We start from the raw sequence: 23,221 nt of genomic DNA, 5'->3' as shown, positions 1-23,221 counted from the left end.
CTTGCTGTACCCAGTCCACCTGACCGTGCTGCTGCTCCAGTTTCAACTGTTCTTCCTTATTATTATTCGACCATGCTGGTCATTTATGAACATTTGAACATCTTGGCCATGTTCTGTTATAATCTCCACCCAGCACAGCCAGAAGAGGACTGGTCACCCCACATAGCCTGGTTCATCTCTAGGTTTCTTCCTAGGTTTTGGCCTTTCGAGGGAGTTTTCCTAGCCACCATGCTTCTACACCTGCATTGCTTGCTGTTTGGGGTTTTAGGCTGAGTTTCTGTACAGCACTTTGAGATATCAGCTGATGTACGAAGGGCTATATAAATAAATTTGATTTTATTTTATTTTATTTGTGTACAACATTTGAGAGAAATACGCTTTTTGTGTATTTCAGCTCATGAAACATGGGACCAACATATTTTTGTTCAGTGTAGCAAACTTTCCCAATCTGGTTTTGGCGTATGCTCTCTTGGTTTTAATAATTGGCAGCCAAGCACTGATCATCAGGTCACCAGCATTCAAATATAAGGCTACCCTTGATATTTATTTGAAATACGTGCCCTTAACCTCCATAAGTTATGAAGTTATGAAATATGTTATGAAGCTCATCGTAACTTATTGACTCTAACTATGAACTATGCATACTTTTACACGTCGTGGTGGTTGTACAATGTAACATATCTTCACATAACTCCATGGCTATTTTATCAATATTTGCGCATAAATGTGTTTCCATCACAGTTGTCACATCTATTTCACCAACCCAAAAATTATCCACCCTTTTCTAACAGACCTATTTTGTTTAGTCGACATTGGAACATTTTACAGACAAATTAGCTGTTTCCATCAGCCCTGTCAGGGCCTCAACCTACTGTTGAGCGTTCAAATAGTAGAATACACAAGGTGCAATTTTGAAGTTTGGTTGTACAACAGCAGTTTTTCTCTTGTTATGCCATTCTTTGACAGTCACTCAATTTGTCATGTTAGCGAACAATTTTTAGATTGGTAAGTTAGTCTTGACAGCTATCTAAACTTATAGTAGTCATGGCTGAATACCGACCAGACACGCAGGGCATGCACCGAGGGGCCCTGATCTCCAGGAAGCCCCCATTGATTATTTTTGTCACTCTCACTCAGAAATCATTAACATAGCATAAGTCTTGGAACAAATGGTAGAATTGCAGGAAATTAGCTTTAAACTGCAAAAATGTCTCTCCGCCCCATGGCAAAATGTGTAGAATTGCAGAAAGCTTGCTTTAAAACTGCAACATTTTCTTTTCTCCCCATGGCAAAATTTGTAGAATTTACTTTCAAAACAAAAATTCTCTCCACTATCAAAATTGGGGCCACTAACATGTTTTTCCTGTGAGATGTGGGGGGACCCCCAACCAAATCTTGCATTGGGCCCCAAAAAGGGCTTTATGCATTTAAGACTGAAAAAAAGTATCTGCTAAATGTCATATATTATATTATTTGTATTATAATATTGTATCACTATTTCAAAACATGCTAATTGGTGTCAGTTGAACACCAAGGAAATGGTTCGTTTGAGAGTGTGTGGGTGTGTGTATAGATGTACACAGTTTACTCTCCGTGAGAGAGTTTGTGTGTATAAAAGGAACTCTAATCCTCGGCTTAATAAGAGTTGTGGCTCATTTTATGCCAGAACACTGTCATTCTAAAATTTTGCATTAATCTCTCGGTGTGTGTGAGTGCGTGTGTGTACGCATATGTGTTTAATAACCTGTTCCAGTATACCACTCCTCCTCCTCAGCATTGAGTGTGTGTGTGTGTGTGTGTGTGTGCGTGTGTGTGTGTGTGTGTGTGTGTGTGTGTGTGTGTGTGTGTGTGTGTGTGTGTGTGTGTGCGTGCGTGCGTGCGTGCGTGCGTGCGTGCGTGCGTGTGTGTGTGTGTGTGCGTGCGTGTGTGTGTGTGTTCAATATTCTGTATACGCCTTTACATTGAGGTGACAGTGTTTCCTGTAGACTTTATGTCATCACTAGGTTTTGTCCAGGTGTCAATATAATCGACCAAGGTCAACCTCCTTTAAAGAAAAACAGACCGAGACAGAGGCTGCTGGGGTCCTGTGTTGAGTTTCCATGCTGAATACCCTGCCTGTCATTGTTTATTCTGGATACTCCATCTCTGTAAATGTTCTACTGTAGAAGTGATAGCCATTTCAATATACAGTATTTGCACATCAAAAAGCAGAGCATCATAAACTGTCACTGTGTTATCATGCTTTTAGGATTTTACAATACTTGGCCCTGAATGTAGCCTTAATAAATACCCTGACCTTGTTTTTTAAACTGGTGTGTGTGTGTACATGTGTGCCTGCGATGTGTGTATACTAGGCTGTGTGTGTGTGTGTGTATTGGTGTGTGTGTGTTGTGTGTGTGACTCTGTTTAGGATGTATTTCCTCTGCCTGGCTGTCACAAGCTCAAGCTACCCTGAATTCCCTCAAAAACACTGAAGATGCTCCCACTTTCTGTTTTTTCAGGGCATTCCCATGACGACCCAGTCAGCTGTCAGGAGTGTGCAGAGCTGGACCAGGATCTGGAGCTCATTCATATGCATTTGTAGGATCTTAATTTGAGCCAGTTTGCTACAGCAGGAAAATTATCCTGTAGCAACAGGAAATGTGAATTATTATATGGATTATAGTTGATGGACAATTTTTGTAGGGGTTGATGTATTTTTCAGAAATGGAAATGACAAACTTCAAAAGTTTTTTCAACCCTCAAATACACAAAATTTCTCCTGCAACGGGGTGATCAAATATAGATCCTATATCTGTATCTATTCAACTCATCTGTTTATTTATCTACTTGTTTATCTATTTGTTCGCAGATTCCCATTTTCGTTCGAATCTGGGCCGTGCATAAAAGGGACACGATAGGCTTTTGAAAATGTAGCTCAGAATGTTCTTTTGCGTTGATCACCCGTGTCTATCTCTATCCCACATTATCCCTTAATCTCTCTTGGTGCTGTGTGGGAGTTATGGGGTGAAGTCTTCAGCTTTTCATAAATGTGCAGTGAAGAGGACATTCTTTTTAGAACAGCATAAGCGTAATTTCTTGCAAACAGATCTTTCAGAAGTTTATTTGTACAATTAAAGCTAAATCAACTTGCCCATATAGAAAGAAGTCACCTTTGAGAGTGTAGTCTCTGCCATCACCTGTAAAAAGGTAGCCTATTGAATGCAATGTGCTTTAATTTATGATAACGGATAATAACGCATTGCTTTGTAAGAAACATACTGTATATAGTTAAGAATATTGCAATTAAACCTCAATTGAGAACCAAATAGTAAAAGTATCAAGTTTGATTATGTGTAAAAGAAATAACTCAACTGTTACACTTAAAATGTTGAATGATCCCTGCATTGAACATTGGAATTAATAATAAATAGACAGTGAATATTTGATACAGAGGAAATACAATTTGTATTGTCTTTCAACTCAAAATGTGTACTAGTGGTTGTGTAGTAGAAGTGGTCGTAGAATATGTACAAATATAGGTGATTGGAATGGTTGGTGGTAGGTAGCTGAATTAGTCTCTCTATTAGTGGTAGTTGTAGCTAGAAATCACAATTCATAATTGAGAAAATAGTATTTTTCAGCACATAATGAACTTCAGTTATATGCTGGATTCTGGACTCACCTCTGGATGCAGAATAAACTCAATCTAATTAACAAACTAGAAATATCAAAAGAAAAACACTCTATTTGTTGTCCCTTCCAAGTGCTGTCTATGTGTGTTTTAAATCAAGGGCAGTGTGTAGCTGGTAGTACTGTTGCCACACTGTTACAGCAGTCAACTACAGTAGATGTCAGTGGCATGACATGCGTACAGTATCTACAAGTATTGTTACTGAACTCCTTAGGCATCTGCCATGGTATCTTCAACCCAGCAATCTGCCCAGTCTTGTCCAGGCTTAACAGTTTTAACTCTTCTGCCAATAACAGCAGACAGGTACCAGTGTCAATACAGTGACAGTATATAAGTGGGGACCAGGTTAGTATATCAGGGGCGTTTTAACTGAAATCCTCAGGTATCTGCCCAGGTATCCTGAAGCCAGCCATCTGCTGCCCAGTTTGGTCCAGGGTGTTCCTGGGGCTGGATGTGCAGGTAAAGCTGGCTCTGGTCTCCACCGTACAGCTGGTTCTCTGGAGGAACTGCAGGAAGTTCTCGTGGGCCGAGCCCTCGTGGCTGCTGGATATGGCCAGCTCGACGGGCCGGACAGAGTAGCAGCGCCGCAGCTTACACAGCTCCTCCCTGATCTGGCGGTTCAGAAGCCCGTAAAAGAAAGGGTTGACGGTGAAGGAGGAGTACGCCAGCCAGGTGACGGCCTTCTCTAGGTCGGTGGGGATCTTGGGCTGGTTGTTGATAGTCAGGTGCAGGTGGAAGGAGAAGTAAGGCAGCCAGCAGAGCAGGAACTGGCCCACAATGACCACCAGGGTGAGGGCGGCCTTGCACCCACCGAAGGGCCTGTGGTGGTGCAGCCTACTGGGGGCACTGCGGGTGGTGATGATTGTGGTCTGGCTGTTGATGGAGTCAGAGCGGTGTTTAGGATGACTGGCCGTCCAGGATGGTAACGGTCCATGCTGTCTAGCCGCCATGCGGGCCACTTTATAGACATTACTGTACACAGCGAAGATGACCACAGCAGGCAGGCAGAAACAGGCCACTGTGAAGAGGACAGAGAAGGCCCGGCGGTGGCTGCTGTGGCTCCAGTGCAGGGAGCAGTGGGCGGCACTGATGGAGCTCAGGCTGCTGTAGCTGGGCCAGCCGAACACAGTGGCCAGCCCCAGCAGGCCTGAGGCCACCCAGACCAGGACCATGACGACTGTGGCCAGCTTCAGGGTCATCTTTACCTCATAGCGCATGGGGTGGACAATGTAGTAGTAACGCTCCACGCTGATGGCCGTGATGGTGAAGATGGAGGCTGTAATTCATATCAAACTTTATAAATGGCTACACACAGTACAAAAATCAATGGAAAGTGATAAAAAGAAACAGAAGAGACTATAAAAAAGAGATGAATATAAGAACATAACAGTAAACCCATTGATTGATTAAAGGCCATGTGTCCAAAATGGCACCCTTTCCACTGTATAGGCCTAGAGCACTACTTTTGACCAAAGCTCTGATCAAAAGTAGTGCAATATATACAGAATAGGGTTTCATTTTGGATGCATCCCTAAATTCTGTCTGTCCCTTGTACTGTACCTGCAATGAGGAACACGTTGAGGAAGACGTATACCTGGCACTCCAGTACTGTGAACACCACACTGGCGAAGTACGGCGAATTGGACACAATGCCCAGGGGCATGAGCAGTACGGTACATAGCAGGTCCACCGCACACAGGTGGCACACAAAGACAAACTTCCTGAATTGAATGGAATTAACTGTATTAATCCCCAGAGAGGAAACAATATACACATGATACCTTCACTACAACACATTTAATTTACTGATGTCTGGTGAAACAAGTAGAATACATGAGATATAGTACCTACAATATTTCATAAATTAAACTCTAATTCAAGAGTATAAGCAATAGTAACAAGAGAATTGTGCATATAAAATCAGTGCATTAGACAATCATAGTTCTTATCATGGATCTGTTTGATTATAATCTGGTGTATGTTTAACCTGCCTGCTGGCCAAAATGAGGACCACAACAGAAATAAATTGTTAAGCTTTTTGGATTATCCGTGTTGATTATGCATTGTGGTTGAATTGTGTTATTAACTGGTAAAAAATGAATAAAAAAGTACCAAGTACCTGAGGTGCGGGGCCTTGACCACCACCACCAGCACGGCTGTGTTAGCCAGAAGGGCCACCACGTTCAAGGTCACCATGAACAATATCCCTGACAGGTCCTTGAAGCGTGTCTGGGCGTTGGGCAAGGTGCCCAGCTGTTTGCTAGGGGCCGAGGCGAAAGGCGACCCCAGCCCCCACCGCAGGCTGTCATTGGCTGTAGTATCACTGAGGTTGGGGGTCAGAGGTGAACCAGAGTGTTCCATAGTTCACAATGAGAGTTTCAGAAGAGACATCATGAGCGTTCCATTAGGACTAGACCCCATCTTTCACTGTGGTGGGCCAGGTGATTCATTCTGCTCAGGAGTCAAACAGATACTACTTTTCCCTGTTGGAAGAAAAAAGACGACTACATCAACGAATTGGGATTGTTTTTGGGGATAGTTTTGTATTCACAGTAAATCATCATAGACCAAGTTTTGTAGGCCATTACATCTTCAAAGACACATTGGTGAAAACAACACAACCACTGATATCAAGGTTTACCACTGCAAAAGCCAGGCAACAGTAGCTCAAAGTTATTTAATGTTTGCATGCATAGGCTTAGTTCAACCCTGTTCTGTTTTAATGATTGCAATGTCCCACTTAATACTGTCAAGGATAATAACAACAATTGTATGTCAAATCCACAATGGAAGTGACATTTTTCTGTTATTTAGGAATATGTTCTGTTTTCATTTTGTACACTGTACATTATTCCTTGTGTTCACAAGTATCCATAATAAACCCATCTATGTTGTTACTGCCTATTAGTTTTAACACAGTTGATTGGCACAGGTGTCTACCATCTACCCAAAAGCTATGGAAAAGGACATCTATAACATTTATAATATTGTATTAGAATATTTATTTAAAAAAAGGATGCTCTCTCTCCATCTCCCTCCCCTCCCACTCTCTCTCTTTCTGTTCGAGGAGAGGAGGACAGGGACCTGATCAATAGGAATAATTCATGGAGGAGAGGACACCCTCCCCCTCTCTCTCTTTTCTCCTCCATCCTTCCCTAACCTTTTGAAATGAGAGATAATGAGCTTGCTTGTTTTAGCAATGCAGCTGCAGGGGACTGACCCTGTTGATTAGTATGAACAGCTTACCGATCGCTGCAGCTGCACACAGCCCATCTGTAAATAGCCCATCCAACTACCTACCTCATCCCCATATTGTTTTAATTTACTTTTTTAAAACTATTTTGTACACCAGTATTTCTACTTGCACATCATCATCTGCACATCTATCACTTCAGTGTTAATTTGCCAAATGGTAGTTACTTCGCTACTATGGCCTATTTATTGCCTTACCTCCTTACTCCATTTGAACACTGTCTATACATGTTCTATTGCGTTATTGACTGTACATTTGTTTATGTGTAACTCTGTGTTGTTGTTTTTTGTTGCACTGCTTTGCTTTATCTTGGCCAGGTTGCAGTTGTTAATAAGAACTTGTTCTCAACTGGCCTACCTGGTTAAATAAAGGTGAAATGTATATATTTTTTAAAGTATGTGCCCTGTGTCAACCTGCCTGTGTAGGGCCATGCAATCTCTTACCAGGCCAGACTTGATCTCCTGATCCCAGCGACACACACAAAGCCACTGCTCTTCTACCCAGACTACATCAAAAACAATATAGTTCAATGAACACTGTCTTTTGGTAACATGAATGCACAACATAGGCCCAGTCACATTGATATTTCCCATGCTCCTGTTCAAAATGTTTCTCAGAGCCTGTGGATGTCTGTGTGTTTGTAACTTTCGAGGTAGTGGATTTCCTGTACCTCTAAACTTAAATGTCAGGCATAGAGTTACATCAGGTGTGTGACTTCAAAGCAACTTTATCTCCATCCACACAGCTCACATATTATGCCATGATCACACACACAGTCACCTGAATCACTGCTGTGCTAGGAGCATCATCCATTTCCCAGAACCTACGACTAATGCATTCTGTTCTGTCTTATTCCCATGTGTTCCAGACTACCATACTAGACCAGTGCTTCGCTACTGATGCTCTCTGCCCCTGAAATCTGCTCTGGTGTCCGGACAACAGATTGGCATGCCATGTTAACTAGGCAAGTCAGTTAAGAACAAATTCTTATTTTCAATGACAGCCTAGGAACAGTGGGTTAACTGCCTTGTTCAGGAAGTTTTGTTCAGGGGCAGAACGACAGATTTTTACCTTGTCAGCTCGGGGATTCAGTCCAACGCTCTAACCGCTACCTACCACCCCACAGCACAGGAAGGAATAGTCAGTGCATGTACAGTACAGTCTCGTGTGCGTTATGTAAGGTTGTCCCCGTTTTCATCCTGTCCTAGTATTACTCCTGCATACAGAATATGGCTTCTCCTTTAGGTTTCTGAACTGGCCATTTTCAGCCATGCAATAGCATTTGGTTGAATATCACTACATTCTTAGGAAAATTACTTACTAAAAAATATTTTATTTAGAAGTCTACTTCACCAGTTAAAAATATGATTTTCTTAAAATGTCTAAACTCGGACAATTGAAAATGTCTGTCAGTTACAGAAGTGCAAGAGGGTATTCACAAGTCTATGTACTTGAACAAGTGATCTAGTATCATTTGATTGAAATGAAAACATCTGCCACAAATAAATCACACCTCTATATATGAGACATTCTCTTTATGTACCACAGCAGGAAAATTGTAGTCCACATCAGCAACTCCTCTAGACAGTTTAGTATTGATTAAACCCAACACACTGAGCTCCAGCTGAATAATAGGTTACCTGAGCTTATTTCAACATGTACGCTAAGAGTTTTCATATATCTCAAATCTAATTACACAGTAAGTATCTATAGTATTTATTTCAGTGTATACCAGGCAAAAAATCTAGGTAATAAATTACTTTAAACCACAATAAACCTTTTTGATTTAAATAATTTAAATCATTAAATCACTACTCACCTGACATGAATTGTGTGTATATAAAATCCTCCTGTCACACTTTCCTTCATTAGAGTTAAAAGGGTACAACTACCTCAGAAGGTGCTGGTGTTTTCTGTCCAAGTGAAACTCTATTACAGTATGTCCCCAGGCCAGCTGTGAGGCTCTGGTGTCTGGGTCGGCTCCAACAGACAGTAAAACAGGTGCACCTGTTCCTAACCCTACAGACTTTTCTTAGTACCCATCAACCTCTTCGAGTTGATTTCAGGGACAACTCACTAAGGCTGGCTGCTCCTTCTAATACCCTGGTTCCTGGCAGTCTTGGTCCTTGGGTTGATAAGTATCCCTGATGGATGGATGTCCTGTGGAAAGGACTTCTGGGTAGGACCGGTGAAGGTGTTAGAGGAGAGTAGTGATAGACTGATAGATAGAACAACTGGCTGGGGGAGGGGCTAGCCATAGGTCACTGTTAGAAGCACATCAACAGAGGATCATTGGTGAGGATGTTTTTGTGAAACCACACCCACCCTCATTGTCCCACCCACACTCTGTTTCTCCCATCTATCAGTCAGTTTATGGCTGTGATTCCTCAACCTACACACACACACACACACACACACATTCTCTGTCCTCCTCCTGTCCCTCCAGGACTGCCCTGGGTGCTAAGAGTACAGACACACACAGTTAGGGGTTTAACATGTTTTTTTTATATATATAAAAAATGTAATTTAATAGCATTAGTGAAACCAGATTGGATGTTGTGGGAATCAGAAAGACATTTATTTAACAGGCACAATCAATATAGAATAATGTGTTGTTAAGGCTACTATGTGAGTCAATCTATCACAAATGTAATCTATAATATGTGTAGTCTACAGTACTCTTAAATCATACAAACAAACAAAGTCAATATCCTTCAATCAATGATCAAAAGTAACATCAACCAACTAAACTGTCTAAACACTGACATCTGTTGGTGGAATAAAACATTGCACTTACAGGACAGAAAACAGTAATTGCAATGTAAACAATTGTGTGATTATAACCTGGTATTTGGTTATTTTTATTTTTTTGAATGGAGATTTAACGGATCCCAAGTCTCTTCTTCAACAGTTTGTCTTCATTATTTAACTTTGTTCTGACGGCAGCTCGAATCGCACTGTAATCCACACCAAACTTTATCCTCACGTGATCTAGAAAAAATATAATTTAAACGTATTAAATGTATTATTGATATCTTTTATAATAAAAACCATACGGCGCCTTCAGATTCAGATCTGTGTCATTGTCCCACATACAATTCACCATAATAGGAAAGTGTAATTGTGTTTTTAGACATTTTTACAAATTAATAAAAAATGAAAAGCTGAAATGTCATTAGTCAATAAGTATTCAACCCCTGTTATGGCTAGTCTAAATAAGTTTTGGTTAACAAGTCACATAATACAGTTCCTTCACAAACTTTTTCCACATTTTGTTGTGTTATAGCTCGAATTTAAAATTGATGAAATTGAGATTTTGTCACTGACAATACTCCATAATGTCAAAACAAAATAAAAACTTTTTTTTTTTTTTTTACAAATTGATAAAAAATAAAAAACTTAAATGTCTTGAGTAAATACATTCAGGAGTAAAACTGTACTTAACAAGCCACATAATATGTTGCATGGACTCAATAATAGCAATAATAGTGTTTACATTATTTTTGAATGACTACTTCATCTCTGTACCACACACATACAATTATCTGTAAGGTCCCTCAGTCAAGCAGTGAATTTCAAAAACAGAATCAACCACAAAGACCTGGGAGGTTTTCCAACGCCTCGCAAAGAAGGTCACCTATTGATAGATGGGTAAAAATAAAGAAAAGCAGACACTGAATATCCCTTTGTGCATGGTGAAGTTATTGATTAAACTTTGGATGATGTATCAATACACGCAGTCACTACAAAGATACAGGTGTCCTTCCTAACTCAGTTGCCGGAGAGGAAGGAAACTGCTCAGAGGTTTCACCATGAGGCCAATGGTGACTTTAAAATAGTCACAGTGTGTAATGGCTGTGATGGGGGAAACTGCGGATGGATCAACAACATTGTAGTTATTCCACAATACTAACCTAAATGACAGAGTGAACAGAAGGACGTCTGTACAGAATAAAAATATTATAAACATGTATCCTGTTTGCAATAAGGCATTAAAGTAAAACTGCAAAAAATGTGCCAAGAAATTAACTTTATTTCATGTATACGAAGTGTTATGTTTCGGGCAAATCCAACACGACACTGAATACCACTCTTCATATTTTCAAGCATGGTGGTGGTTGAGTTTTTTTTAGTATAAACATAAATGGATAAATGGAATAGAGCAAAACACAATCCCAGAGGAAAACCTGATTCAGTCTGCTTTCCAACAGACACTGGGAGACAGATTAACGTTTCAGAAGGATAACAACCTAAAACACAAGGCCAAATATACACTGGAGTTGCTTACCTAAACCACATTGAATGTTCCTGAGTGGCCTAGTTAAAGTTTTGACTTAAATCAGCTTGAAAATCTATGGCAAGACTTTAACCTAACTAAAGCATTCGATGAATATCAGCACAACTGGACAGTTTTAGTGTTTTGGGAACCTCTATCTCGTCATAGCCCCACAACCTAAAGAAACATTCTAGGAATCTTCTAAGAACAGACTAAATATGTTCTGGAAACATTATTGTAACATCAGGTGAATGTTTTTTGCACCCTAAAAGAAACATTGTAGAATCATCCACACAACTGGATAGTTTATGTGTTTTGGGAACATATATTTTGTGACGTCCCCACAATGTTCTCACCATACTGTTTTCACAACCTAATGAAACATTCTTGGAACCTTTAAAGAACAGATTAAATATGTTCTAATCATCAGCACGACTGGACATTTTTTTGTGTTATGTGAAGATTTGCAGCGAACTAACAAATGTTCCGGGAACTTTCACAAAACCAATTTTAGTTTGCTGGAATGACTTTCCCTCGGGAACGAGGTCCTCCGACCTCAATGAGGCAACCTGGTTAAATTAAGGTTGAATAAAATAGACAGCAATAAGAAATAGACAAAGTACAGTACCTAGAAGGCCTCTCATGATGTCAGGGGGAAGTTGAGGTTTCTGGGTTTCCTCTTTGGCGATGTTACACCTCCTGCCCTGCAGACTGTGTGTGCCCAGCGTCTCCCTGTCAAACAGCACCATCAGCATGGCTGAGATGTACTTCTTGAAGTCCATGATCTCTGAGATCCCCTTGTACAGATTCCTCTGCACTCTCAGACCCCCGGGGAGGTGGATATAGTTAGCGTCCTGCTAAAGTTAAAGACAGAACTGAAGTGTCCATTGTCAGAGAATATTGCAAAGTTGATTTGTCAAAGACATATCTAGTTTTATTTTAGAGAGATACTTTAATTGAATTGCTGTATTTTATGTCCAGCAATGTTTGGATATTGTGTATCTCCTTTCATCAGAAGTACTCCCAGCCTGGTTAAATTAGACTGCATGATGCACTTACCATTTTTTCAGCTGTAGGTGGAGCATTTGGTCTGGTTTAACCTGGCTAAAGTAGAGTCCTAATGCCATATCTCAGGTCGGCTGTCTGAACCCAGGCAAACATGAGGCTATATACATAGTTTTCTTGAGAGGACAAGTTGAATGTGACAGTAGCAGCAACTACATTGTAGAATGGCCTGATGGGGGTGGTGACCTCACCTCTACCTCCTGTGACACCACCTGTGACATCTGAACTGGCACGTCCGCATAAGAAATGCTCTGCCCCTCACAGCTCTCTGGGGTGACAGCATCGTTCACAACATCATTCACATCATTCCCCTGCTGCCCCCGTGCATGGTCCAGAACAGTCCTCAGGTCATGGGCAGTGTGTCTCATCTGGGTCATCAGGTCATTCATCTCTGACAAAGTATTACAAGAGAGTATTATACACTCAGTGTACAAAACATTAGGAAAACCTTCCTAATATTGAGTTTCACCCCCTTTTGTCTCAGAACAGCCTCAATTTTTATGCGCATGGACTCCACAAGGTGTCGATAGCATTCCAGAGTGATGCTGGTCCATGTTGATTCCAATGCTTCCCACAGTTGTGTCAAGTTGGCTGGATGTCCTTTGGGAGGTGGACCATTCTTGATACACACGGGAAACTGTTGAGTGGGAAAAACCCAGCAGCGTTGCAGTTCTTGACACACTTAAAATCGATGCGCCTGGTCCCTACTACCATACCCCGTTCAAAGGTCAGTCTGCATCATGAAAAGAGAAGGTGTTCCTAATGTTTTATACACTGTGTATATAGACCATTCATGAGCAATCCCCCTAAATTATCAACCTTTTCCAATTTATATTTTCAAGATAACTGAGAACATTGGCAGGTCGTTCATCTCTGACAAAGTATTAGAAAATAATCAGCAACACCCATTTGACCAATGAAAATCAATTATTCAGTCAAGCCATGTTATAAAGATAGATAATCAGCAATCACCCTAACTGATTAGCTTACCCTTTTTCAGTGCATCATTGCAAGATAACGGAGTACATTGACAGTGGTGTTTATAATACTTAGAGTATCAGTCATGATAAGAAGTCTTTTTAAAAGTTAACACTGGAAAAGTTTAAGATTGATGCCAAAAAATGGTCTATTTGGGTAACTTTGAATACCCATTAAATACGATTCAATGAACAATTAGTGTAGTTTTACAACATACCTTTCATCTGTTTCAGTTCCCTCTCAGCCATCTGCCTGCATCTGCGCTCATATTTCAGTTCTGCTTGGAGCTGATCAATTTTCATCAGGAGAGTTATGGTGTCGGTTCTCGTTTCAGGACTTTGATCGTCTTCTTCCTCGAAGGTGATTGGTTCACCCTGAGAGAGAAACAAAGTATGACACTGTGTAGAATACAGTACAGTTACTACAGCACATCAACCATACAGGATATTGTACATGGGCCATAATCCTTACTGATACTGCAGGGTGGAAAGTAAGGGGTAAAGTATTCTGTGAAACAAATTAAATTAGATTGTAACAAGTGGTGGTAATCTGCAGTAATTGTTAGTAACTGATCATCAATTAAATAACCTCTCTCACCTCTATGGGTGAATATCCATCATCTGGTATTCTGTACTTCTCCTCTATTACCTCACCAAAGTCCTCCAGAGAATGATCCATGCCAATCTTCATCATTTTGACAGAAGAGCCTGTGTGGACACTGACAGAGTGTGTTGTTGTTGCTGCCCGCTTTGGTGCCATTACTCAGGTGGGCAAACGCCCTGATGAAATATATATAACACAGGCACAGAAAATAAGTACATTTGACTAAATACACAAAAATTATTTTCTTCAGGTCTGGAGCACTATAATTGTGTATTTGAATAAATAAAATATAAATATTGAAACTGTACATTACTTTTTTCCATCAACTTTTAAGACCATTATCCTCACATTGGGATTATATTTAAATAGGTTATTACTACATTGATGATGCTGTATGCGCTGCAATAACGTTAGCCACAAAGAGACTCATCTCTGTGGACGCCATATCAGGTCCTTTATAGGACGTGAGCTCTGCGCTGGCAGTTTTTTGGCATTTCCCAATATTGTACAAATTAGCCAATTTCAAGCAACACATTACAGATTTTAGCACATCATATTACAGCTAACGTTATACCCACCTGTGTATTCAATTTCGTTGCTGAGATCGCAGTGAGACTGGATGCAAATCTTTGTCAGTACATGGAAAAGTACTAGCTGGTACTAGCTAGTAGCTAGAGGAAGTAGTACTGCAGTACTGCGGTGTATTTGGTCGCATTAAGTATTTCAGTGTGTGCTTGATGGCAGTGAAAATATATTCGATTTTTTAAATAAAACGAGATAATTCCATTTTTTTAGGTTTGTGATTAACATGTTACCTTAATGTAAAATCATTATTTCATCATTTTAATTATTTACTTGGTTTAACTGCGTTCTGGAAGGAACCATTTGTCAGGATCACATATTTTGGGGAATGATTTTCCCCTGCACAAGTTTCCTTCTGAACACGGCAGGTCTTCTCAGCCAATCAAATTTAGACTTTAGTTCCTACTTGCTCAGGGATCCAGTGAGAGCTCTGTATTTGTGGGCGGGACAAACAGATGCCGCAATATTATCCAATCAACACCTCCATTTCAAAACAAGCGTCTGTAGTGTCTATAGTTTGGTTGAATTAGAAGAGAGAGAACCCATGTGGGTCTAATGTTGATTTGCGTGGTCAAATGTGTGCTAACTAGTGTAACGATTGACTAACTCTGAAGCACCGTTAAAACAATCTAAAGAATATAATCATGTCGTCTTTCTTTATAAAGAAAAAAGGACCTCCAAAGGTTTTCAAAAAGAGCGAGAATTCAGCGGGTTCCAAACGAAAGGTAAGGAGGTAGTTAGCTAACGTTAGCTAGCTATCTACGTAACCATTACAATGATGGCTAAATTAACTTTCTTCTGATCTGTGATGCTTGTGTGTTGGTGGTTTAGAATGATGGTGACACGGGAAACAAACTCAAGAAGAAGCTCAATTCAAAGCACAATGAAGAAATCTCCAGCGACTCTGAAACTGAAGGGTAGGCTTACTTACCCAATGTAGTTGACTGGCTTCACAGATAGCTATCTAAGTTGGCGAACAAACGTATTTTATTTACAGCTGTATGAGTTGAAACAATATATTTATGTAGCCCTGCAGTGCACAGAAAAAGGAGGGCCAATGTCGAAGAAGAGTTTGATGAGACTCCACAGGAAAAGAAACTACGATTGGCCAAGCTCTACCTTGACCAATTGAGGGATGAGGGTAAGGGAGTAACGTTAACGTTAGCTAGCTTCTGTAACTATTAATTGAGCTGTGCTAAATAGTTTTCTTTAACTTTATATTTAAGTGCTTATTTGGAATCTGAAGCTTCACTGTTCTGTCTTCATGTCTTATCAATAGAAGACAAGAAAGCAGAGGAAGAGTCTTTTGAGACTGACCTGATAGCTGGAAGACTTCAAGAAGAAGTGGTAAGTGTACTAGCTACAATTTGCAATGCTGATTATAAACTGGGTGGTTAGAGCCCTGAATGCGGATGGGTTAACAGCTGTGGTATATCAGACCGTATGACATTTATTTGTACTGCTCTAATGATGTTGGTAACCAGTTTGTAATAGCAATAAGGCACCTTGTGGATTTGTGGTTTATTGGCCATATACCACACCCCCTCATGCCTTAATATTTAATTATAGCCCTGATATATGTCACAAGTCCTTTTCTGAATATGGTATTGCCCTATAGTGAACACGTTCTCTTTTCCTCAGCTTGAACAGAAAGGAAAGCTTCAACGGATGGTTGCAAAAGATGTGAGTATCTTTGTTGGGTGTCTCCCCTATAAGCACTCTGTGCATGTCCATCCAGTATCCACACAGTGAGTTTTTTTATGGCCCATAGTGTGCTGTGTAACCCGAAGGCTGTGGTCATTTTGTAGGGCACATTGAAAAAGTGTTTTTGATTAGACCTACCCATTTCTGTCCACTTCTGTTTTGTGCCTACTAAACACAACCGCTATGTTGTCATGGTTTTTAGCTCCTGCCACCAGACACGTCAGAGATTCGTCTGTTGAGAGGCCACAAGCTGCCAGTCACCTGTCTGGTCATCTCTCCTGATGACAAGCACATCTTCTCTGCTGCCAAAGACTGCTCCATCATCAAATGTGAGTCAACATTTATATTTGTTTGTTTAATTCTCCAAAATAATCAAAGATAAGTTTGATGTTTTACTGAAATAGACTGTGCAAAATCATTCCCATGCTGCCTGAAATGCAACAGTCAAAGTAAGCTTATGTATTCTCCCATTTTTCTTCTGTAACTGCAGGGGATGTAGAGAATGGTAAGAGACTGCACACAATAGCTGGTGGGAGGAAAGGAACAGAGGATCGCCATGTTGGACATACAGCCCATGTCCTGTGTATCTCCATATCGTCGGACGGCAAGTACCTGGCAACGGGAGACATGAATAAGTTGATCATGATTTGGGAGGCGGCAACATGTAAACACCTGTACAAGTTCACAGGACATAGAGGCCCTGTGTCGGTAAGCTCTTCTTGCTTAAAAATGTGTTTTCTTTTTAAATTCTTATTTTTGTTGCACCTTCTCTCAAACTGGGCCATCTATTCTCCACAGGGCCTGTCCTTCAGGAGGGGCACCCATGACCTGTACAGTGCCTCTCACGACCGCTCCATCAAGGTGTGGAACGTGGACGAAAACGCCTATGTGGAAACCCTGTAAGTAGCTGACTAGTAATATCCGTGTGTTTCTTCAGGTTGGCATGAGAATTGTGTTTGTGTTTTATTGACTGTGTCTCTCCCTAGGTTTGGTCACCAGGATGTGATCACGGGGCTGGACAGTGGGAGTCGGGAGCGCTGTGTGACTGCAGGGGGGAGGGACCGCACTGTGAGGGTGTGGAAGATTGCCGAGGAGTCCCAGCTAGTGTTCCATGGCCATGAGTGAGTCTTTCTGGACTCCTTTCACTCTCTTTCTATGTATTTGTCAGTCTCACAACACTGTATTGTCTCTGTTGGTCCGAGAGTGTATATTCTCCTTGTGTGTTAACCTATTGGGATACTCCTCCCACTCTCGCTCAGGGGCTCCATCGACTGTATCCAGCTCATTAACGAAGAACACATGATAACAGGTGCTGATGATGGGTAAGTGTGTGGCTTTATACTCCACTAGGTGTCATCGCACTCCACATCTGTAGAGGTTCTGTAACCACTTCTCTCCAAACGGCACAGGATGGTCTATTACAAATGTTTTCATTAGTCAAAGATTTTATTTTCCTCACCTCAGTTCCGTCTCCCTTTGGAGTGTGAACAAGAAGAAGCCCCTCAGCACGGTGAAGGCAGCCCACGGTCGGCATGGTGACTCGGGGCTGGAGCAGCCCTACTGGGTGGCAGCCGTGGCGGCTCTGCAGAACTCTGACACCGTAGCCTCAGGTGCCAACTGCTGTGCGAGTCACCAGCTTTATAACACGCATCTATACACACGCACACACAGCACTGCAGAACTATTGACACTAGCTTCGACTGTGAGTCCTCTTCACCAGCTTTGCTATACACCATCTCATCTATACACATCTGTATACACCCTGTGGGTTATTAGTAATGACCAACCCCAAACTTCCACCTCTCCTTGCTATAATGTGTACTGTAAACCTATAGTGTGGTGCTGTACATTAGTGCTCAATCCTTGGTCCTATACACCGCCCTCCATATTTATTTGGACGGTGAAGCTAAATTTTGTAAATTTGGCTCTACTCTAACAACCAAGTTTGTAGAGTCAAAAGCTTGATGTAGTCATTGCGTGCTAGGAATATGGGAGCAAATACTGAACTTTTAGCTACTTTGTCCAAATTCTTATAGAAAAACAACTGCATGAAGTGCTGTGATTTCTCAACAGATACATGTGTTAAAATACTGTATTGTCACCTCATATAAAACATTTGATCTCAAATCCAAAATGCACTGATTTTTAGCTTCACTTTACACATAAATATGGGGGGGGGGGTGTATTAGGCGTTGACCGCTAATATTGACCTGCAGAATTGAGTAACGTGTCACTTGACAGGTTCACACAACTCTAAGGTGCAGCTGTGGAAGTGTGGCCAGGGGTTCCGTCACCTGGAGCCTCTCTTCAGCATCCCTGTGGTAAGCAAGTCCCAGCTACGCTGCTCCATACCTAATACACCCATAACTTGCGTTGCATTCAATCATTGTGTAGCATGACAATATGTGGTAAACCCCATGTCATTTAGACATTACGCATTCAGCCTATTTGTATAGGCCTATGTGTATGATCAACTGACTAGTACAAGTGTTCTGCACTAAAACATCTCTCCTCTCTCTATTAGCCTGGTTTTGTCAACAGTCTGAAGTTCTCCAGCTCTGGGAAGTTCCTAGTGGCAGGAGTAGGACAGGAGCACAGGTATGTACCCAGCTACTTACCTGTCATACAGAGATAGAGCGCACTTACTATCATTATACACTCATTGCTGACTGATCAAAATCCTGACTATATTGATCATGTACTCTGGGCCTACCCTTTGCGGTAAGCCTGTTTTCAGTGTTCTTTATGAAAGTAGTTGCAATGAGGACAGGTGCCCACATGGTGGCACTTATTTGACTCCCTCGACTGCTTGGGGCAGTGATGACAATACCTCCCATGTTTTCTTATTACAAGATTAAATGGCTTCTTTGACTGCGTTCACGTGCGAGCTGAAAATTTGTAAATGTCAGACTTGCTAAGTCGTTGTAGACAGGATCCTGCGGGAAGTATCATAATCAACCAATGGGTAGATCTACGCAAATAACTTGCAATCATTTGAACTCGGACACATACTTATATACTGCATCATTTTACGCATCACTTTATTCATGAAATATCTGTTTTGTCAATGATCTTTGTTTTTGTTAACGAAGTCTTTGTTGTCAGGCTTGGTCGGTGGTGGAGACTGAAGGAAGCAAAGAACGGACTCTACATTATTCCTCTGAAAAGACAACAGCCAGAGCAGGAAGGGGTCCAGAATGGAGAAGAGAATGGGGTTTAGTTGATCTATGTATGCCTTAGATTTTGTAAATTAAATTCTTTACACAAATGCTATTTGTGTTACATCTATCAATTAACTGCAGTAAACAGTTTCTGTTAGGGGGGGGTGACTTTTACTATAACTGTTTCTATGTGCAGATGGGCTTTGATTTCGAGTTAAGCGTTCTTAAATGCTATTTGTTTTGGGTGGAAAGTGAATAAATGGTGTTTCTACAGATATGCCATATTCTGACGGTGACTTAATTCCCTAATAATTTCACCACCTTTACGCATGAGGAAACTATGAATAAGGTCTCTCGAAGTGGAAAAGGTATCTCAGAAAATTTTCCCCATTAAAAAAAACCCCAAAACATTCTGCATGCACTGTCATTTACAATTAAGGGAATTGTAAATGGAGGGGGGGGGGGTGTTGAGTAAAAGTATAGGTACTTTAATAGAAAGTTACTCAAGTGAAAGCCAGCCAGTAAAAGTCAAAGTATTTGGGGTTTAAATATACTTAAGTATCAATGGTAAAAAAAAGTTTTATTTATTTAACTAGGTAGGCCAGTTGAGAACAAGTTCTCATTTACAACTGCGACCTGGCCGAGATAAGGCAGAGCAGTGTGACACAAACGACACCACAGTTACACATGGAATAAATACACGTAGTCAATAACGCAATAGAAAAGTCTATACAGTGTGCAAATGAGGTAAGCTTATAAGCCGTAGTGGCGAAGTAATTACAATTTAGCAATTAAACACAAGTGATAATGTTCAAGTAGAGACATGGGTGCCAAGGAGCAAAAACCATAATATGGGGTTGAGGTAGTTAGCTGGGCTATGTACAGGTGCAATGATCTGTAAGCTGCTCTGACAGCTGATGCTTCAAGTTAGTGAAGGGGATATGAGTCTCCAGCTTCAGTGATTTTTGCAATTCGTTCCAGTCTTTGGCAGCAGAGAACTGGAAGGAAAGGCGGCCAAAGCAGGATTTGGCTTTGGAGGTGACCCGTGAAATATACCTGCTGGAGCACATGCTACAGGTGGGTGCTGCTATGGTGACCTAGCAAAGACTTGTAGATGGCCTGGAGCCAGTGGGCTTGGTGACGAATATGAAGGGAGGGCCAGCCAACGAGAGTATACAGGTCGCAGTGTTGGGTCGTATATGGGGCTTTGATAGACTGCATCCAATTTGCTGAGTAGAGTGTTGGAGGCTATTTTGTAAATGACATCGCCGAAGTCAAGGATCTGTAGGATACCCTCATAAAATGGACTATGTTTGGCAGCATGGGTGAAGGATGCTTTGTTGCGAAATAGGTAGCCAATTCTAGTTTTAATTTTGGATTGTAGATGCTTAATGTGAGTTTGGAAGGAGAGTTTACAGTCTAACCAGACACCTAGGTATTTGTAGTTGTCCACATACAGTGGGGCAAAATAGTATTTAGTCAGCCACCAATTGTGCAAGTTCTCCCACTTAAAAAGATGAGGCTTGTAATTTTCATCATAGGTACACTTCAACTATGACAGACAAAATGAGAAAAATCCAGAAAATCACATTGTAGGATTTTTAATGAATTTATTTGCAAATTACGGTGGAAAATAAGTACTTGCACAATTGGTGGCAAACTCAATACTCTTTTGCCCCACTGTATACTAAGTCAGAACCTTCCAGAGTTATGAGGCTGGGCGGGCGAGTGTGAGCAGCGATCGGTTGAAGAGCCTGCATTTAGTTTTACTTGCGTTTAAAAGCAGTTGGGGGCCACGTAAGGAGAGTTCTATGGCATTGAAGTTCGTCTGGAGGTTAGTTTACACTTAGTCCAAAGAAGGGCCAGATATATACAGAATGGTGTCTGCGTAGATGTGAATCAGAGAATCACCAGCAGCAAGAGCTACATCATTGATGTATACAGAGAAAAGAGTCGGCCTGAGAATTGAACCCTGTGGCACCCCCATAGAGACTGCCGAGGGTCCGGACAACAGGTGCTCCGATTTGACACACTGAACTCTGTCTGAGAAGTAGTTGGTGAACCAGGCGAGGCAGTCATTTGAGAAAACAAGGCTGTTGAATCTGCCAATAAGAATGTGGTAATTGACAGAGTTGAATGCCTTGGCCAGGTTGATGAATACGGTTGCACAGTATTGTCCTTTATCGATCGAGGTTATGATATGATCGTTTAGGACCTTGAGCTTGGCAGAGGTGCACCCATGACCAGCTCGGAAACCAGATTGCATAGCGTAGAGGGTACGGTGGGATTCAAAATGGTTGGTGATCTGTTTGGCTTTCGAAGAACTTAGAAAGGCAGGGTAGGATAGATATAGGTCTGTAACAGTTTGGGTTTAGAATGTCTCCCCCTTTGAAGAAGGGGATGAACGCGGCAGCTTTCTAATCTTTGGGGATCTCAAACAATACGAAAGAGAGGTTGAACAGGCTAGTAATAGGCGTTTGCGACGGATAGGCGTTTGCGACGCAACAATTGCGATGGATAATTTTAGAAAGAGAGGGTCCAGATTGTCTAGCCCAGCTGATTTGTTGGGGTCCAGATTTTTTAGCTCTTTCAGAACATCAGCTATCTGGATTTGGGTGAAGGAGAAATGGGGAGGCTTGGGCAAGTCATTTAATCCTTATTAAGCATCAGACGGCACCATATTCTTGTTTTAAAAATGTATGGATAGTCAGGGGCACACTCCAGAGTTTATTTACAAAAGATGCATTTGTGCTTAGTGAGTCCGCCATGCCAGAGGCAGTAGGGATGACCACATGTTCTTTTGATAAATGTGTGAATTTGACTATTTTCCTGTCCCGCTAAGCATTCAAAATGTAACAAGTACCTTTGGTTGTCGGGGGAAAATGTATGGAGTAAAAAGTACTATGTTTTTTTTAGGAATGTAGTGAAGTAAAAGTTGTCAAATATAAATAGTAAAGTACAGATATCCCTAAAAACTACTTAAGAAGTACTTTAAAGTATTTTTCCTTAAGTACTTTACACCACTGCTGGAGACAAATGTAAAACCAGTCATATGGGAGAAAACTGAAGCATATCAACTTAACCACAGTAAAGTTTAGGAAGTTTTGTGCAGTTGTGTAACATTTACATTGTACGGCTTTAACTTGCAGGAATGGGCACTGTCAAATATCTTAATTATAGGCTACCCTGACTTTCTCTGTCCTATTTCTATCATGTTTAATATTAGTCACTATCAATATCGACCATAACCACATATTCAACTGCCAATTTACTGTTACTTCCGTTCAGTTTGTATAGCCTACATTACTATTACATTGTTTAGTTTACCTTCATTTGCTATTTCTGTAAACACAGTCACATCTGTGTGATTGTTGCTGAGGATCGTTAGCAACAGTTGATAATATAAAGAAATGTAGACTAATTAAATCTTTATGGAGTGGAGAGCAGACCAAACCATAACAGTTTGAAACTGACAAATAGCTCAGTACTTGGTTGTCATCATACAGTTCCATGGTTAGTGCAGGCAAGACTCAGGTATAGCCTACTATTGTACACTGTTCTCTCTAATATAATTCTACCGTACCAGTTAAGTTTTTCTTTATTTTTTCTACATTGTAGAATAATAGTGAAGACATCAAAATGATGAAATAACACATATGTAATCATGTGGTAACCAAAAAAGTATTAAACAAATCAATATATATATCACGTGCACTGTATTTAAAGGGATGTCTTAAGATAAATGTACCAAAAATGAATGAAAACTCCCCAAGTGGGAGGATTTTCAGCAATTGTATTTAGAGCTCGCAAGGTAGCCACTCCTGCAGAGCGCGTTGTGACTGAATGTGTGTAGGAAAGGCATAAATTCGGGATCGGCCCTTGGCACATGTCTAGCTGTCAGCTACACAGCTTGTGGGATGTTGATT

At 41.0% G+C, this 23,221-nt stretch overlaps 3 protein-coding genes across 5 annotated transcripts; 1 reads left to right on the top strand and 2 right to left on the bottom strand.

Moving 5' to 3' along the window:
• Positions 1 to 3,112: 3,112 nt before the first annotated feature.
• Positions 3,113 to 9,099, bottom strand: LOC135541041 (probable G-protein coupled receptor). Its single transcript, XM_064967177.1, has 4 exons — positions 8,746 to 9,099; positions 5,793 to 6,156; positions 5,234 to 5,394; positions 3,113 to 4,949 (listed from the first exon to the last, which is right to left on the bottom strand). The coding sequence occupies exons 2-4, from the start codon at positions 6,032 to 6,034 to the stop codon at positions 4,039 to 4,041; spliced, it is 1,314 nt and encodes a 437-aa protein (XP_064823249.1). The 5' UTR covers positions 6,035 to 6,156; positions 8,746 to 9,099; the 3' UTR covers positions 3,113 to 4,038.
• Positions 9,100 to 9,480: 381 nt separating this feature from the next.
• Positions 9,481 to 14,694, bottom strand: LOC135541672 (uncharacterized). 3 transcript variants are annotated; one of them, XM_064967995.1, is made up of 6 exons: positions 14,427 to 14,694; positions 13,894 to 14,024; positions 13,463 to 13,619; positions 12,459 to 12,658; positions 11,831 to 12,059; positions 9,481 to 9,917 (listed from the first exon to the last, which is right to left on the bottom strand). In XM_064967995.1, the coding sequence occupies exons 2-6, from the start codon at positions 14,002 to 14,004 to the stop codon at positions 9,808 to 9,810; spliced, it is 807 nt and encodes a 268-aa protein (XP_064824067.1). In that variant the 5' UTR covers positions 14,005 to 14,024; positions 14,427 to 14,694; the 3' UTR covers positions 9,481 to 9,807. The 3 variants fall into 3 exon arrangements, with proteins under 3 accessions (XP_064824067.1, XP_064824066.1, XP_064824065.1); XM_064967994.1 differs by having other exon boundaries at positions 11,831 to 12,056; positions 13,843 to 14,024; positions 14,427 to 14,690; XM_064967993.1 differs by having other exon boundaries at positions 13,843 to 14,024; positions 14,427 to 14,689.
• A 247-nt stretch (positions 14,695 to 14,941) lies between these two features.
• On the top strand, positions 14,942 to 19,579 carry LOC135541671 (U3 small nucleolar RNA-interacting protein 2-like). Its single transcript, XM_064967992.1, has 14 exons — positions 14,942 to 15,155; positions 15,262 to 15,347; positions 15,459 to 15,571; positions 15,710 to 15,777; positions 16,072 to 16,113; positions 16,337 to 16,463; positions 16,625 to 16,842; positions 16,933 to 17,033; positions 17,121 to 17,255; positions 17,394 to 17,456; positions 17,599 to 17,744; positions 18,376 to 18,455; positions 18,659 to 18,732; positions 19,240 to 19,579. Exons 1-14 carry the CDS (start codon positions 15,075 to 15,077, stop codon positions 19,352 to 19,354), a joined length of 1,449 nt encoding a protein of 482 aa, XP_064824064.1. The 5' UTR covers positions 14,942 to 15,074; the 3' UTR covers positions 19,355 to 19,579.
• Positions 19,580 to 23,221: the final 3,642 nt, after the last annotated feature.

The sequence above is a fragment of the Oncorhynchus masou genome, chromosome 6 (genome assembly GCF_036934945.1).
Source record: "Oncorhynchus masou masou isolate Uvic2021 chromosome 6, UVic_Omas_1.1, whole genome shotgun sequence".
Lineage (NCBI taxonomy): Eukaryota > Metazoa > Chordata > Actinopteri > Salmoniformes > Salmonidae > Oncorhynchus > Oncorhynchus masou.
This window is presented reverse-complemented; position numbering and strand designations above follow the sequence as displayed.

What these genes read in the sequence shown, in the direction of transcription:
- LOC135541041 (XM_064967177.1), bottom strand. Translation starts at nt 6,034, where the DNA reads ATGGAACACTCTGGTTCACCTCTGACCCCCAACCTCAGTGATACTACA. An exon ending in GTCAAGGCCCCGCACCTCAG is followed by an intron (nt 5,395 to 5,792) that starts GTACTTGGTACT and finishes CATTCAATTCAG; the next exon opens with GAAGTTTGTCTTTGTGTGCC. An exon ending in CAACGTGTTCCTCATTGCAG is followed by an intron (nt 4,950 to 5,233) that starts GTACAGTACAAG and finishes TATGAATTACAG; the next exon opens with CCTCCATCTTCACCATCACG.
- LOC135541672 (XM_064967993.1), bottom strand. Translation starts at nt 14,004, where the DNA reads ATGGCACCAAAGCGGGCAGCAACAACAACACACTCTGTCAGTGTCCAC. An exon ending in ATGGATATTCACCCATAGAG is followed by an intron (nt 13,620 to 13,842) that starts GTGAGAGAGGTT and finishes TTTCTCTCTCAG; the next exon opens with GGTGAACCAATCACCTTCGA. An exon ending in GGAACTGAAACAGATGAAAG is followed by an intron (nt 12,659 to 13,462) that starts GTATGTTGTAAA and finishes ATACTTTGTCAG; the next exon opens with AGATGAATGACCTGATGACC.
- LOC135541671 (XM_064967992.1), top strand. Translation starts at nt 15,075, where the DNA reads ATGTCGTCTTTCTTTATAAAGAAAAAAGGACCTCCAAAGGTTTTCAAA. An exon ending in AGACTGCTCCATCATCAAAT is followed by an intron (nt 16,464 to 16,624) that starts GTGAGTCAACAT and finishes CTGTAACTGCAG; the next exon opens with GGGATGTAGAGAATGGTAAG. An exon ending in AACGCCTATGTGGAAACCCT is followed by an intron (nt 17,034 to 17,120) that starts GTAAGTAGCTGA and finishes GTCTCTCCCTAG; the next exon opens with GTTTGGTCACCAGGATGTGA.